Source organism: Lemur catta, chromosome 12 (genome assembly GCF_020740605.2).
Source record: "Lemur catta isolate mLemCat1 chromosome 12, mLemCat1.pri, whole genome shotgun sequence".
Classification (NCBI taxonomy): Eukaryota; Metazoa; Chordata; class Mammalia; order Primates; family Lemuridae; genus Lemur; species Lemur catta.
Window position 1 is genome coordinate 33,672,155 of NC_059139.1, and position 16,913 is coordinate 33,689,067.

The following is a 16,913-nucleotide window of genomic DNA, read 5'->3' on the forward strand; positions in this document are numbered from 1 at the left end:
TTGCATCTGAATTGTCTAATCTGTTAATCTCATTAAGTGCATTTTTTTTTTCTTTTTTTTGAGACAGAGTCTCGCCCTGTTGCCTCTGCTAGAGTGCCGTGGCATCACCCTAGCTCACAGCAACCTCAAACTCCTGGACTCAAGTGATCCTACTGCCTCAGCCTCCCAAGGCAGGGAGTATAGGCATGCACCACCATGCCCGGCTAATTTTTTCTATATATTTTTAGTTGTCCAGCTAATTTCTTTCTATTTTTTTCAGTAGAGATGGGGTCTCACTCTTGCTCAGGCTGGTCTCGAACTCTGAGCTCAAACGATCCGCCCACCTCAGCCTCCCAAAGTGCTAGGATTACAGGCGTGATCCACCACACCCAGCCTCATTGAGTGCATTTTTAATCTCAGATATTATATTTTCTTTGCCTGAAGTTAAATTTATTAATTTTTGATATCTTCCATATCGCCTTAGCTTTTCCTTTAGCTTCTTAAAAATGTGGGATACAGTTATAAAAGCTGTTTAATGTCCTTGTGACTACTTCTTTCATCTGTGTTATTTCCTGGTCTGTTTTGGTGGATTGACTTTTCTCTTCATTTCTTCTGCTCTTTGCATACTGCTTTGATTGGATGTTTTGGTGCTCTAAATTTTATCACTGACTTTAAGCAGTTTAATAATGATGTGACTTTAAGATAGTTTCTTTCATGTTTCTTATGCTTGAGTTTGTTAGGTTTCTTAGACCTGTGGATTTATTATCAATATAGTTTTCATCAAATTTGGGGAAATTTCAGCCATTCTTTACTTCAAATATTTCCCCTCTTATTCCTTCAGGGACTCAAATTATATTTATAGCAGGCCACTGTTAAGTTGTCCCACAACCCACTGATGTTCTTTTTATTATTATTTTATCTTTTGGTGTTTATTCTCTGTTAACTTAGGATAGGTTCTATTGCTATGACTTCAAGTTTTTTCATCTTTTTTTTTTGAAATGTCTAATTTGCTTTTAATATTATCCAGTATGTATAATATTAGACTCGGGTTTTTCAATTATAAAAGATTAATTTAGGTCTTTTAATGTTTTTCATCTTTCTACTTATCATGCTATTAAATCTTCCCTCAGCCTTCTTGAGCGTATAGAATACAGTTATAGTAACTTTTAATATCCTTGCTTAATACCAGGCACAGTGGCTCACCTGTGATCTCAGAACTTTGAGAGGCTGAAGTGGCAGAATCGCTAGAGGCCAGAAGTTGGAGACCAGCCTGGGCAACACAGGGAGACCCCATCTTTTAAAAAGAAAATTAGCTAGATGTGTTGGTGTGCCTAGTGACTCGGGAGGCTGAGGTGGAAGGATCACTTGAGCCCAAGAGTTTGAGTATGGTGAGCTAAGATCAGGCCATTGCATTTCAGCCTGAGTGACAGAGCAAGACCCTGTCTAAGAAAACCAAAATTCTTGCTTACTAATTCTGTCATCTGTCTTATTTCTGCGTCTGTTTTTATTGATTTTTTTTCGTTTTCATTATACGTTGTATTTTCTTGCTTTGCATACTTGATACTTTTTTTCCCTCTAGATCCTTAGTTGAACCACACCTGACACCTTTTTACTGTATACCAAAACATTGTGAATTTTTCCTTGAATGGTGCTGCATGTTTTTACATTCCTATACATATGCATGCAATTTGTTCTGGGGTATAGTTAAGTTACTTGGAAAAAATGGAATCCTTTTGAGGCTTGCTTTTATGATTTTTTTAGGCAGGACCAGAGCAGAATTTAGTCTGGGGTTAATTTTCCCCTCTGCTTAGTTAATACTCTGTTCAGTATTCTACCCAGTGTCTTGAGAATTGTGAGGCTTTTCACTATAGCTAGTGGGAACCCAAATTATCCCCAGTCATGTGTGAGATTTGCTGATTTTTATCTCTTTTCCTTTTGATTGGTTTTTCCCTGTCATCAGGTAATTCTTAAGACTTATTCACTGATCACTGCTACCTGAAGACTTGCAAATGCTTAGCAGATTTTCAGAACCCTCTCTGTGTGGTTCTCTCCACTCTGGTATACTGCCCTGCTTACTCTAGCTGCCTTGGCCTCCCTTAGACGCCAGTCTTGGTTTGGTCAATTTAGGAAACCTCTAGAATCTACTTGGGTTGCCCCTCTTGGAACTGTGGCTTGGAAAATATAGGCAGTAATCTGGAATTACCTACTTTGTTTTCTCTTTCTCAAGGATTACTATCTTTATATCCACTGTCTAAACTATTGTTTCATATATTTTGTCCTGTTTTATAGTTGTTTCAGGCAGGTAGATAAAGCCAGTCCCTATTGCTCCATCTTGGTATAAGTGGACATTTTCTCTATATTTTTTTTTCTGGCCATCCATGGTGCCATCTGTATTATTTTTGCTTTGTATGTTACTACAGTAGTACACATTTTATTAGGTGTCTATTTTTTATAAAATATATTTAATAACTGTGGTTCTGGAGTCTCGCTATTCACAGTATGATTTTTGACATAACCTGGGAACTTGTTAGGCCCCACTCTAAAACTACAGACTCAGAATCTGCATTTTAACAAGATCACCAGGTGATGAATATTCATACAGTAAAGTTTGGGAGAAACTGGTCTGCTCCAAAAGTGGATTGTACTCTTTAATATGAATGATAATGTGCAGTCTATTGTAGATTGACTTTTCTGGGTTAAAATTTAATAATTTGTAACGTATTTTACTTATCTGTGGCCTTTGCTATTGGGCATCTGAATTAGGTACTCTTAACAAAGAATACCTAAAGAGTAAAGAAGACCATAGGAATAGAAACAGATAAAAATAGCACCAATTACCCTGTCCAGCAGTCTCTTTACCTTGACATGGTGGTTCCCTTAGTGTGTTTTCTGTTGTTATAACAGAATACCATAGACTGGGTAGTTGTTAAATAACAGAAGTTTATTTGACTTATAGTTCTGGAGGCTGGGAAGTCCAAGAGCATGGCATTGGCATCTTGCAAGAGTCATCCCATAGCAGAAGGCATCGCATGGCAAGGAAGGGAGAGGAAATTAGGCCAAATTCATCCTTTTATCAGGCACCCACTCCTTCAACAACTAATCCACTCCCAAGATAACATAATTAATCCACCAATGAAGATGGAGCCCTAGTGTCCTAATCACCTCTTAAAGGCCTCACCTGCAAATACCCTTGGCAATTAAATTTCAACATGTGTTTTGTAGGGGACATTTAAACCATAGTAGTGGTAGAAATATTTCACAAGTCCTGGAATATTTTTTTCCTTATCTGGTCACTGTATTATTAATTCCTAATTCTATCATCTGTATCATTTTTGGATCTGTTTTTATTGATATTTTCCCTTCTCGTTATGGATTATATTTTCTTCTTTGCAAGAAAATATAACTTGGTACTTTTTTATTGCATACCAAAACATTATCAGTTTTACCTTGCTGGGTGCTGAATATTTTTGCATTCCTGGTCAGGGCTTATCTGGTCACTGTATTAATTACTTATAGACGTTGGCTTAGCTGTGCAAGTTCCAAGTTTTCTCTTTGCAGAGTTAGAGGAATGAAGTTTGGATTTTATAGTGTCATCTCAATGATGTCAGCCAGTTACAGTTACAGAATAGTCTTTATTTCTCATCCTCAAACACAATATGGTTCTTTATGAATGAATTCTGTTCAATGGAGTAAGACTATTTTCTCAGTGGTTTACTCCTTTTTAGAAGGTGCTGAAGTCAAAAGCTAGTTTCTTCCTAGGGAACAGGTACAGACGAAGAGTTTTGACTACTTAGTTCAATTTTTTAATCTCACTCAGAGAAACAAATTTAGTAGTATATTTGGTGCATTATGCATTTAAAGCCAAAATGTATAGTCATTTGAATTCTCGTCATTAGTATAACCTTGGTTTCATTTTTTTCTACAAGAGAAGAGAGATTTTCAGTGGAGGAAGTTTTCACATATATGCTGAAACCTGCTCTCAAACCCTGGGCTAGGAAACCATAAAGAGAGTTTTAAGAAATTCACCAGGGTCATAGACACTTTTGAAAATCTGATGAGGGTTGCTGTGGAAGATAGTCTGACACTTCTTCAAAAAGTTAAACATAGAAGTATCATATGACCCAGCAATTCTCTAAGATATGTACGCAAAAGAATTAAAAACAGGTACTTTGACAAATAACTTGTACATGAACATTGATAGCAATACTATTAGTAATAGCCAAAAGACAGAAACAATCCACATGTCCATCAGCGGGTGAATGGATAAATAGGATGTGGTATATCCCTACAGTGGAATATTACTCAGCCATAACAAGGAATGAAGTAATAATACATGCTACGATGTGGATGAACCTCAAAAACGTTATGCTTAGTAAAAGAAACCAGACACAAAGGTTACTTATTATATTGTATGATTCCATTTATATGAAATATCCAGAATAGGTAAATCCATAGAGGCAGAAAGCAGATTAGTGGATGGCAGGGATTGGTCAGAGGGGGGAGTAGAGAATAACTGCTTAATGGGTGTAGAGTTTTTGGGGCGTGATAAAAATTTTAGAATTAGATGTAGTAGTTGCACAAAATTATGCGTATACTAAATTATACTGAATTATACATTTTAAAATGGTTAATTTTATGTCATGAATTTTAGCTCAACCAAAATAAAACTGATAAGGTATAGATTTTTATATTCACACCAGTAGTTATAATTTCAGGGAGTGGGTCATGTATTTCAGATAAAGATTTTTCCTAGGAATGAAAGGACTTCAGGTAAACTCCTACTTTAGCTGATAACTATAGCAGGATGTAACATTTTATTTATAAACCTGGTACTAGGACTAACATATTGGTACCATGTTGTTTATGAAACTGAGTAGTTTTCTTGGCCCTAATGTGAATAGCTTTATTATATAATTTACTTACCATTAAATTCACCAATTGTAAATGTACAATTGAGTTAGTAAATTAGTACAATTGTGCATCCCTCACCAGTTTTAGAAGACTTCCATCCATCCAATTCTCTTGTGTGTGTTTGCATTCAAACCCACTCTTACCTCCAGCTGTAGGCAAACACTGATCGTGTGATTGGCTATTATAATACTGATAAGAACATTCATGTGCAAATCTTTGAGGAGACATCTGTTTTTATTTCTCTTGGGTAGATACCTAGGAATGGAAATGCTGGATCTTATAGCAAGTATGTATTTAAGCTCTTTAGGCAACTGATAAACGCTTTTTCAAAGTGACTGTTCCATTTTATATTCCTACCAGTAGTGTATCAGGGTGCCAGTTTCTCTGCATCCTCGTCAACTTTTGGTATTGTCTTTTTTGATTCTACCCATTTTAGTGGGTATGTAGTGACGTCACGTAGTGGTTTTAATTTGCATTTCTCTGATTTATGTTAAGCATCATTACATGTGTTTATCCATTTGTGTATCTTTGGTGAATTATTTCAGTCTTTTGCTGATGTTTTAAATTGGGTTGTTGGTCTTATTGCATTGTAAGGATTCTTTATTACTATATAAATTTTGGTTTTTGTTTGTTCATTTTTTTGATACAAGATCTGGCTCTGTTGCCCGAGATAGAGTGCAGTGGTATCTGCCTTTCTCTTTGTCATTGAGCAGTTTAACTATGATATTTCTAGGTGTGGTTCTTTATCAGTTTTTCCTGCTGTGTTCATTGAGCTTCTTGGATCTGTTGATTAATATTTTTAAAATAAATTTGCAAAGTTTTTTTATTATTATTTTTTCCTGCCTCTTTCTCATTTTGAAATTTCCATTGGGACACTTGAAGTTGTCCTGCAGATTTCTGAGTGTCTCTTGTTTTTCTTCTATTTCTTTCTTTCTTTAGATATGATAATTTCTCTTTTTGATTTATCTTTATTTTCACTGATACTTTCTTCTGCCATCTCAGATTTGCTCGTGAGCCCATGTAGTGAATTTTTCATTTGTTTATTGTAATTTTAATCTTTAATCTGTGGAGTTTTCATTTGGTTATGTTGTTAATAATTTCAATTTCTTTGTTAAGATGCATATCAAAGGCATTGTTCTATTTCCTTTTAATTCTTAGAACCTATTTCATTGCATTTTTTTGGATATCTTTCTAATAGCCTCTTTAGAGTCTTTGTCTGCTAAGTTCCATATCTGTGACCACTCAATCAATTTCATTTGATTGCTTTTTCCCCTGTAAGTATGGGTCATACTTTCCTGTTTCTTTTTATATCTAGCAGTTTTTGTAGAACAGTAGACATTTTAGATGATATATTGTAGCATCATGTATTCTTCTTTGTTTTTTCTTTCATGGGTATCTCTTAAAATTCATATTTGATCATGTTTGGACAACTTTTAATTTTTTACTCGCTTATTTCACTATTGAGGATGGTTGGGATGAATATTATTTTCATTTCCCTAAATAGATCATAAGATTGTTGTGGGCAGGAACTATATCTTAAATAGGGGGATCTACCACAGTTTTAAGCTTAATCCTGATTTCATGGTCTATATTTAAATATGTACCTGAATTTTCTTTAAAAACAAATAGAACTACTGTATTACGTGCTGTTCATAGCTATGGAATGACTTTTCCATGATCAGAATGTACCATGATTTTCATAACTGTTATATGTAGGAAAAGAATACATATGGATTAACTTAGCTATGAAACTTGGGGGAAAAACATTTCATATTGCAGGGACTATAAATATTTTCCTAATTGTCTTCCGTATATACATAAACTGACAGGCAGAGGTGCTAAACTTTTAGAGGACCATCTGTAGATATAGGTGTTTTACTTGTAAGAAATAGGGTAACCATTAGTAATCCACTGATGTTAGTAATTAAGTTGCATTAACTCTAAGTGATCACAGTTAAAATGTTCTAGATTATTTAAACTGCTACATTTCAGATTTATCATAATAATTATTAGCAGATAAGATATTAATGTTCTGTAAAGTCCATTTAAGACAATTAGGAAAAATTTAGACATAATTATTAACAGAATTTCAAAAATCATATAATTTAAAGACAAGGGTTTTATAATTATTTTTATTTGTTTTCAATTTTTAGATATGCCATTGCATTGGCCTTAAGGGAAAAACAGCGTGTAATATTTACCAGCCCAATTAAGGCTCTGAGTAACCAAAAATACCGTGAAATGTATGAAGAATTTCAAGATGTTGGTCTGATGACAGGAGATGTTACTATTAATCCTACAGCATCTTGTCTTGTTATGACCACAGAGGTAATTTATGTAGTGCCCCATCTGACTTTTTCTTTTTAATTTAATTATTGTGTCTATTCACTTAGAACACGTTTTATTGCTTGCTCTGTTTAAATAAAATGTAATACTTTATTTTCTGAGTAGACTTATGTGAAATGAATATAATTTATCTTAAAATGTTTTAGTAACATGTTTATTTCTAAATTACCAATATTTCTGGTATTTGTCATATAATTTAGATACTTTTTCTTCAGTTATTTTCAAAGGCTTATTACTGTCAATGACATGAAAATGTTTCATTTGTTTTATATACCTAGTTATCAGTATTTGAATACATAGTTTCTTATAAGTAGTGGCTCTTTGTTTCATGTAATTTATTTCTTCTACATCTGAGTGTTAATACAAGTAGGTAAGTAACGTTAAAGAATGCAGTATTATGTTTAGCTTGTTCTCATAATCACTATTAATTTTTGCATATACTTATAACATCTTAGATTTTAGACATGATTAGCTATCTTTACTGTACTAAGTCCTTTTGTACTAATACATACTTTAGTTATATCTTTGTGTTTTATGAGGATATGGTATAATACAAGAGTGAGTGTAACTTAGCATCTGGTCTGCAGAGCCAGCCAAAGGCATTGCTCACTTTTCATTTTGGTGCCCCATGTAAGTTTATTTTCTGTTCTCAAAACTTCTTTCCATCCGTCGGAGATTTTAACTCCAAAAATTAGAATAAATATTGCCAGAAAGTGTCCATATTATAATTAGTCAAGGGAGAAGAAATTGGGCAAACAGTACGGGATCCAGTGTTTTGGATACAGGATAATTTAAGTTGCTCTCACGTTTTAGGAAGTCTGGATCTTGGAAAGGTGCTGTGCATATAAGGAAGTTACTTCATATTCTAGATATACAGAGAACAGGGGTGATCATAATTCTCTATGTATATTGTATCTGATTAGTAACTGTTTAGAAGTCATTTACTTTGGTTTTGTGAGTAAAGGAAGATGACTTGATTTATGAAATATTGTTAAGATCTGTAATTCCCTAAAGTTATTTTAAATTTTTTATTTAATAAAAAGTATCCAAAATTCCTTATTGGAAAACAGTTTTTAACTATTAGTTGTTATGTCAAAATCCTGCTAAATAAATCTTATACTTCTTTAGATTTTGAGAAGTATGCTGTACAGAGGTTCTGAAGTTATGCGAGAAGTTGCTTGGGTCATATTTGATGAAATCCATTACATGAGAGATTCAGGTATACTCTGCAGTGTTAAGATGTGTACCATGTATTTCCTTTAAGAATGGCATTAGGAATTTTGAATGAGAAGTTGTTAAAATTGCTTTTAGTTTTTGTGTGGTTAGAGTTCAAATAAACTATCACTTCTTTAAATTCTGAACAGCATGATATAATTTTCACATTAGGATTTCATTTAACTCCTTAAATAGTAACTTTTGCTGGATGAAAAAATGTAAATTCAAGTAGAGCAAGTGGAATTATTAATAAAAACTGGCTTTTAATAGAGAACTTACTAATGTAACTAATGTTAAAGAATTTCTAAAACTTGTAGCTTACAAAGTTAACTTTCTTGCTTTTTAATAAGTTAGTTTACTGTTTAAAAAAAAAAAAAACTAAATGTCTGGACACAGTGGCTCATACCTGTAATCCCAGCACTTTGGGAGGGTGAGGCAGGAGGATTGCTTGAGGCCAAGAGTTCAAGACCAGCCTGGGTAACATGGTGAGACCCTGTCTGTACAAAAATTTAAAAAATTAGCCAGGCTTTAGTGGCAAGTGCCTATAGTCCTTGCTACTCAGATGCTGAGGCGGGAAGATTGCTTGAGCCCAGGAATTCGAGGTTATAGTGAGCTATGATTGCACCACTGCCCTCTAGCCTGGGTGACAGAGTGAGGCCCCATCTCTACAAGCCAGTAACTATTGCTTCTTAAAGTGAAGTGGAAATACTATTCCCCTGCCTTCTCTTTGGGGCTCTTGTTATGTTGTTTGAAAAGATTCAGTCTGGAGCTGCTCTTTGCAGGCTGTTTCAGAGTACATTGTGTTTATAGTGGTTTGGTATACTAACTTTCTACTGGATAGATTCATGGTAAGAACTAAAGTAGTTTTCAGTAAGGTTCTGTGGCTAAAGATATTCTTGCATAAAGTGGTCTGCATTTTTAATAATAAAGCTTAAGAGAATATAATTTTAGATACTGTGGCAAAGTGATGTCATATTCCAAAGTATGTTTGTTTTTTCCAGAACGTGGTGTAGTATGGGAAGAAACCATTATTTTGCTTCCTGATAATGTCCACTATGTGTTCCTTTCGGCTACTATTCCAAATGCCCGACAGTTTGCTGAGTGGATTTGTCATTTGCATAAACAGGTATTTTTTCCCCTTTTTTGATGTGTTTAGTATTTAAAATGTTAAAGGTTGGCCTTACTATACCCTCCTATAATTTTTTCCTAATGCTGTCCAGAATAAAGAAAACATTTTAATGTGAAACTACTTCTTAAATCAAGTAGCTTATCAAAATCAACTGACTAGCTTTTTAGAAATGTTGATTTCTGAAGCCTGATCTCAAATCCAGTATATCTAAACGTATGGGAGGAGGGCGTTGGAAGCTCTGATTTTCAAAAGCTCCGAAATTGATCCTGATGATCTGCCAGGTTTAGAAACTGCATTTACTCAGATAGTAATCTGTGAGTAAACAATGGAGAATTTCCTCTAATGCCTTGATACCAGGAAAAGCTGGGGGCATTTCTTGAGCTTTTGATTTGATTTTTCTCATGTAAGCTTAGACTTAGTTCCATTTTCTAGTCCAATTTTAGCATCTGTGTAGGACTTTATAACAAGTGTTTGTTTACATATGCTGAATTTATTCTTGTTTCTATTTTTCTGCCTTTACTTTATACCAATATCCTCATGAACTTATTCTTACCTGTTTATAAGCTCTGTAGATGTGTTTTTATAACCTTCTCCCATGTTGCTCCTGTAGGATAGAAACCCAGTGGATTTTCTAGAGGAGCTAAGGTTTTGAAAAGCCTCTGTGGGGCAGAAAAATTCCACTTTATCTCAGGGAACCTTTGTATCACCATACTACTCCATAGAAACAGATATCTTCTGTAATTACAGCATCTCAGGGCTAGCTAATGGGTAATTGAAGCTCAGGTTATTTATTTGGCACTGATTAGGGTATGGTAAATTGAGAAGATGGTAGTATAATTTGATAGACCTATAATTTTTCCATATTCTTGCCTGGTTTTTAAAGTATCTTTTAAAAAGCGGTTTCTTCTTGAAATGTTGGATTCACAATTTTATTTCCATAGGTCTTTTAAATAGGTCAAATACACAACTTTATTTTGAAGAAATAAAACTTCACATGTTAAATTCTTTCTTTTTACAGCCTTGTCATGTAATTTACACAGATTATCGGCCTACTCCATTGCAACACTACATTTTTCCAGCAGGAGGAGATGGCCTGCACCTTGTTGTTGATGAAAATGTAAGGGAGTAATTGTCATTTCTTATATCTATAATGTCATACTTTATTGTTAATACCTTGCTTTTCCTTAATTTTGAAATAAAGAATAATGGCAGATACCTTTTTTGGGTTTTTTTGGTCTCAGTTTCATAATTCAAAACTGATGAGTTTTTTTTGTACTTTTTCTCAAAAATGTTATACATGAATTAGATTTTCCTCCTTTCTTAGTATTTAAAAATGCCTGGAGAACAGGGGATCCAGACATGTTTCAGATGTCTTAATGTTTTGCTGTTTCCAGTTTTATTACTTCCTTATCATCTTTTATTACCTTTTACCACAGAGCATTTTTTAATTATTTTAGTGACCTTTGTTATAATAATAATAATATTATTAAATTATTTTATTATTTGAGGAAGCTTTGTGTTTGAAGTATGAAAGTAGTTTGAATTATGATTAAATATTAGTAAAGTTACATAGAAAAAAATCCGTGATTACAGGGTGACTTCAGAGAAGATAATTTTAATACTGCAATGCAAGTGCTTCGAGATGCAGGTGATTTGGCAAAAGGAGACCAGAAGGGACGGAAAGGAGGAACAAAAGGTAATTTAGAACTTTACATGTAAATTGTGTATTAAATTACTCTGACATTTTTTTGTCTTTTATTTTTTTCTCAGGAAGCTAGATAAAGATCTAGATGGTATATGATAAAATTGGATGAATAAAGGTTGATCTCTTTTTTTATATGTGATATGAATTGAGTATAATTTACATCCTATACAAATCACCCATTTAAAGTGTATAGTTGAGTGTTTTTAGTATATTCACAGAGTGGTACAGCTATCATTACTATCCAATTCCATAATATTTTCATAAACCCCAGCAGAAACCCTGTGTACATTGACAGTTGTTTCCCATTTCCCCCCAACCTCAGCTCTCTCTACCTCCTAGACTTAGGCAATTACTAGTCAACCTAGTGTCCCTATGGATTTGCCTTTTCTGGACATTTCATATGTATGGAATCATAGTATTTGTAGTCTTTTGTGAATGACTTCTTTCGGTTAACATAACGTTTTCAAGGTTCATTCATGAACTTGATACTATGTCAGTATTTCATTCCTTTTTATGGTCAAATAGTGTTTCATTGTATGAATATACCACATTTTATTTCTCCATCAGTGGACAGACATTTTGGGTTGTTTCCAGTTTTTGACTGTTAACGATATACTGCTGAAAACATTTATGCATGTTCTACGAGTTTTTGTATGAATATGTGTTTTGTTTTCTTCTGGGTATATACCTAAGAATGGAATTGCTGGCTCATATGGAAAGTCTGTGTTTAATCTTTTGAGGAACTGCCAAGTCACTTTCTAAAGGGCTGCATCATTTTACGTTCTCATTAGGAGTGTATGAGGATTCCACTTTCTCGACGTCCTTGCCAATACTTAATATTATATCTATTTGATTATTGTCATCCTAGTGGGTATGATGTGGTATCTTAATATGATTTTTGATTTACATTTCTCTGGTGGCTAGTGATGTTGAACATCTTTTCATGTGCTCGTTGGCCATCTGTATATCTTCGGACAGATGTCTATTTAAATCCTTTGTCCATTTTAAAATTGTATTTTTTGTCTTTTTGTTGTTGAGTTGTAAGAGTTCTTTATATATTCTGGATTATAGACCCTCATCAGATAGATGATTTGGAAATATTTTCTCCCATTCTTTGGGTTGGGGTTGTCTTTTCACTTTGCTGATGGTGTTCATGAAAGCACAAAAGTTTTTCATTTTAATGAAGTGCAGCTTATCTGTTTTTTTCTTTTGTTGCTTGTGCTTTTGCTGTCATAGTCAAGAATCCTTTGTCTAACCCAAGATCATGAAAATTTATTCCTGTATTTCCTTTTAAGAGTTTTATAGTTTTAGCTTTTCCATTTAGATCTGTGATCTATTTTGAGTTTATGTGGGGATATGATTTATCTACTCTCTTTGCAGGACCATCAAATGTGTTCAAGATTGTGAAGATGATTATGGAAAGAAATTTTCAACCTGTAATTATTTTCAGTTTTAGTAAGAAAGATTGTGAAGCCTATGCACTTCAAATGACCAAATTAGATTTCAACACAGGTAATACATAATTTCAGTATAGTTTTAATGTTATGTGAAATGAGTGTAAAATATATTTCTGGTAATATATTTATCAATTGTGTATCATTAAGACATGCAGTTCACCTTACAGTTAACAATAGTAGGTACTGAGCAAGTTTTAAGAGGCCCTCATAATTTCTTTTCTTTCCTCTCGTCTCTCTTCTTTTATTGAAAGATACAAGTACATTTCTATGTGTAAAATTCAAAGAACCCTACTTAGAAACATTAGAATCATACCTTCTTATACGTTATTACCATAAACTCCTAAGTTATGGTAAGTACCTTGGTTAGACCACCTTCTCTATAGAAAGTACTGTGCTTCATTCTCACTGAATTCTAAACCAGGAAGACCTGCTCTTTGCTTAACTATGCTGTAATTTTAAAATTAATACAACTTCTATCAAATTAATAATTCCTATTATATTAACAGTAAATGCAACTCACTTAAAGTCACACAGTTAGATAGGAGCACAGCCTGGCTGTCCCTTTTGAGCTGCTATAACAGAATACCTGAGATTGGGTAGTTTATAAAGGGCTGAAATTTATTTCGTATAGTTCTGGAAGCTGGGAAGTCCAAGTTTGAGGGACCCCACATCGGGTGAAGGCCTTCTTGTTGTGTCATCCTACAGCCAAAGGCAGAAGGATGAGAGAGGGAAGGGGGGGTGAGGGGGCTGAACTCATCCTTTTATCAGGAACCCCCTCCCACTAGAACTAACTTTATCTTATGATAAAGACATTAATCCATTCATGAGGGCATTGCCCTCATGACCTAACAGCCTCTTAAAAGTCCCACTCTCAGCACTGTTGCTTTAGGGATTAAGTTGTCAACCACACAATCTTTAGAGGACATATTTAAACCATAGCACTGGCCAAGAATTGCAGTGTGCTAAATACACAGTTGTCGTTCAGCTCTGCCTTTTACGTATGTAATCCCATATGGTGAAAAGTAAATAATATCATGAATCATCCTGAAATTAAATTTCAGTTATATTGTTTCTTTATTAAGATAGATATTGTTTATCTATGCATTTTAAAGATGATTCTTACTTTTCCATGGGTGAAAGTAACAAATAACAGATAATCCAGATAGCCTCCTAACGCCGATAATATTTTATGTTTTTTGAGTGAATTGTTCTGTTTATGAATGTTTTCTCTTAACTACCAGTACTGAATATGCTTAAAGTTGTAGGATTACATGTTGATTAATTTAACACATATTTAATACCTGTTATTTGATAGACACTTTACAAGAAAGCAGTACAGTAGTTGGGAACATGGGCTTTGGATTGTTTCTCTAACAGTTAATAGCAGGGCTGATTATTTACACTAGCTTCGTTTTCCTCAGTAGTAAAAGGTAGGTTATAATAGTTCCTGTGTCCTGTAACCATTAGAATGAAATGTTGTATGTAAAGCAATAGGTGTAGTTAGTATTACCATTTATAAGATAGTACTTTTCTTTGTGGATTAAGTCTGTTAGATATGTTTTGAAAGGCAGTGAATTTTATTAATATGTGGTAATTTTTATCTCCTTTTTCTTTTGACCATCCTGACTTTTTTATTCTTCTTAGAATCTTATTGTTTATAATGTGAAGTTTATTATACTTCACTCATTTTGATATTTTTTATACTCTTGAATTTACCCTCTTAGATGAAGAAAAGAAGATGGTTGAAGAAGTATTCAGTAATGCAATTGACTGCTTATCTGATGAAGATAAAAAGCTCCCTCAAGTGAGTTTTTAATATCAATTGGTAAAGTGTGGGTATTAATAGATGGCATATATTCACCTTTCATTTCTTGGTTTTGTTACTGTGTTGTACTATTTGCATACTGTAGCATGTATGTTGCAATATGCACTGAGATAATACCTTGATTTATATTTTAAACTTCTGAAAAGGTGACAGGAAGAAAGATTTGCTACCTCAAAGAACTTTCTCTGAAAGCTAGTATGGTCTGGAAATTACTGCTAATGTTCCTAATATGACAATATTTTTAATGTTAGTTTTAAGTCATTACATTTTTTAATTCATAAGGCTACCAAATAAAATAAGAGAACACACTTAATGAAAATGACTTGTTCAGTGAGGAATTTAACATCTACTTTGCTTTAATCTAGTGTATTTTTTTCTTTGAGTATTGAAATTGAAAATTCTAAAATACACTGTTGCTTGGGTGCCACTTCCAGAAATGCTAATGTAATTGGTGTGATGTGTGTCATGGTCATTTAGAATCTTTCAAAAGCTCCCAGGTGATTCTGCTGTGCATCCAGAGTTGAGAACTAGTGCTTTAGGCAAACCTAATATATGAAAAGTTGTTGTATGAAAAGAAAAATTGGGAGGTCACACTCTGCTTTGCAAATAAATGCGAATGCTTTCATTTGTAAGAGATTTACCATGCAACAGTGGTAGCATATTTCTTGGCATTTAAAAGGGTATTTAATTTCTAAGCTTTGTTTTGTCATTCTCCTTCCCAGTTGAATTGTTAGTATCTCAGGGCTGTGCCATGTCTTTATACATCTTTGTTATCATTGCACTTTTCTAATAGTAGGTATTTAATGACATTTGATAAATTATTAATAAGAGTGAAGTCTTCAGTAATTCATTTGTTTTTAGATGAAGTACATATTCATGTTAAATATATTTTTTGGTTATTTGGAGGAGATGAAGTGATACTGGTAAATTTAAGGCAGCAAACCATTTGTAAAGTTTATTTACAACCTCTTCATGTTAAAGAGAGCTAGGTCTGAATTATATTTTGAGTTTAATAATCTGGGGGAATGTAGGGTTTGGGTTTTGCTTTTATTCTGAAAAGGTTTTTATTAACAGTTTCTTTAAATACAGAGCATTATTTAATCATCCATTTTTCTTAATTTGGTTAGTTCAATATTTTAAAATTCCTTCCCTCATATCATTATAAAATACACATTATTCTAAAATCACAGGTTGAACATGTACTTCCTCTTTTGAAGCGGGGGATCGGTATTCACCATGGTGGTTTACTTCCTATTTTGAAAGAAACTATAGAAATTCTCTTTTCTGAAGGATTAATAAAGGTATGGTTTTTATTTTTATTTTTTATGCCCCAGAGTTGTTTTGTATGAACAGTTTGAAAATTATGGAGAACATTGTTTATAGGCAGTTTTGTGTAGTTTTTTTTTTTTTTTTGACTAGTTTGTACGGAATGACTTAGGTAATGAACTTGATTTTTGTGTATCATCTTATACTTCATAAATTTTGGACTGTAGGTATAAAAATCTACGGTCCAATTTTCTCTTTTAAAGTAAGAAGTGGTAACACTATGGATATGGTAGAATTTTGAAGAAGTTGCCATTTAATTATTAGATGTGGTGTTGATAAGTGGACTTCTTTCTACATACAGATTAAAAGGATTAGCTTAGTGAAGACAAGGAGAATTGCTGGTTAGACTTAGAAAAGAGTTTTTAGAATGTTCTAATTTAAACCAAAGAGTCTGATTTAGTTTTAAAAACAAAATTACATTGATGTCTGTACCCAAAAATGGGAAATTAAAAATGTGAAACAACTTCAAAATGTAATCCTAAGTTTACATATGACTCATAAATTATTTTATGTTTAAAAATTACTATAATTTTAAAAATCATACAGGAGATTTATCCTGAAAACCTCAGCACTAAGTAGAATATATAAGGGAAATTTACACACCTTGAATAATGTATTTGAAGTAATTTAGATCAATAGCTGGTCAATATTTCTACCTGGGTCCTGGCAAGTCCTGTTAGTATTTCCTTCAGATTGTATGTTTTGTTGATCCCTACTTTTAAAGGATCTTTAAAAAAAAAATGAGTGATACTTGTTGGTTGTAAAATTCAAATAGAACAATTGTACATAAAGTAAAAAAGTGAAAGATCATCCCCTTCACTTCCCAGAAATGTCCATTAGCATACATAAAAATAACATGTGGTTTATTTTCTAAACAAGTCATTATGTACTACCCATGTTATATATGCAGTTTTGTCATATGTGTGGTTCTTCATTCTTTTTAACAAATAAGTAGTATTCTATTGAGTTGATGAACTGAAGTTTTTTAATCTTCTTTCCTGTTGATGAAAATGTAGTACT

At 33.3% G+C, this 16,913-nt stretch overlaps 1 protein-coding gene across 1 annotated transcript in view; it reads left to right on the plus strand.

Annotated features, from left to right (window-relative positions):
* MTREX (Mtr4 exosome RNA helicase) overlaps positions 1-16,913 on the plus strand; it is a 90,848-nt gene that overhangs the window by 16,225 nt on the left and 57,710 nt on the right. Inside the window, exons 6-13 of the mRNA XM_045565655.1 lie at positions 7,044-7,218; positions 8,365-8,455; positions 9,453-9,577; positions 10,599-10,697; positions 11,174-11,276; positions 12,666-12,797; positions 14,467-14,546; positions 15,758-15,868. Coding sequence (XP_045421611.1) covers positions 7,044-7,218; positions 8,365-8,455; positions 9,453-9,577; positions 10,599-10,697; positions 11,174-11,276; positions 12,666-12,797; positions 14,467-14,546; positions 15,758-15,868 — 916 coding nt within the window. The remainder of the gene's footprint in view (positions 1-7,043; positions 7,219-8,364; positions 8,456-9,452; positions 9,578-10,598; positions 10,698-11,173; positions 11,277-12,665; positions 12,798-14,466; positions 14,547-15,757; positions 15,869-16,913) is intronic.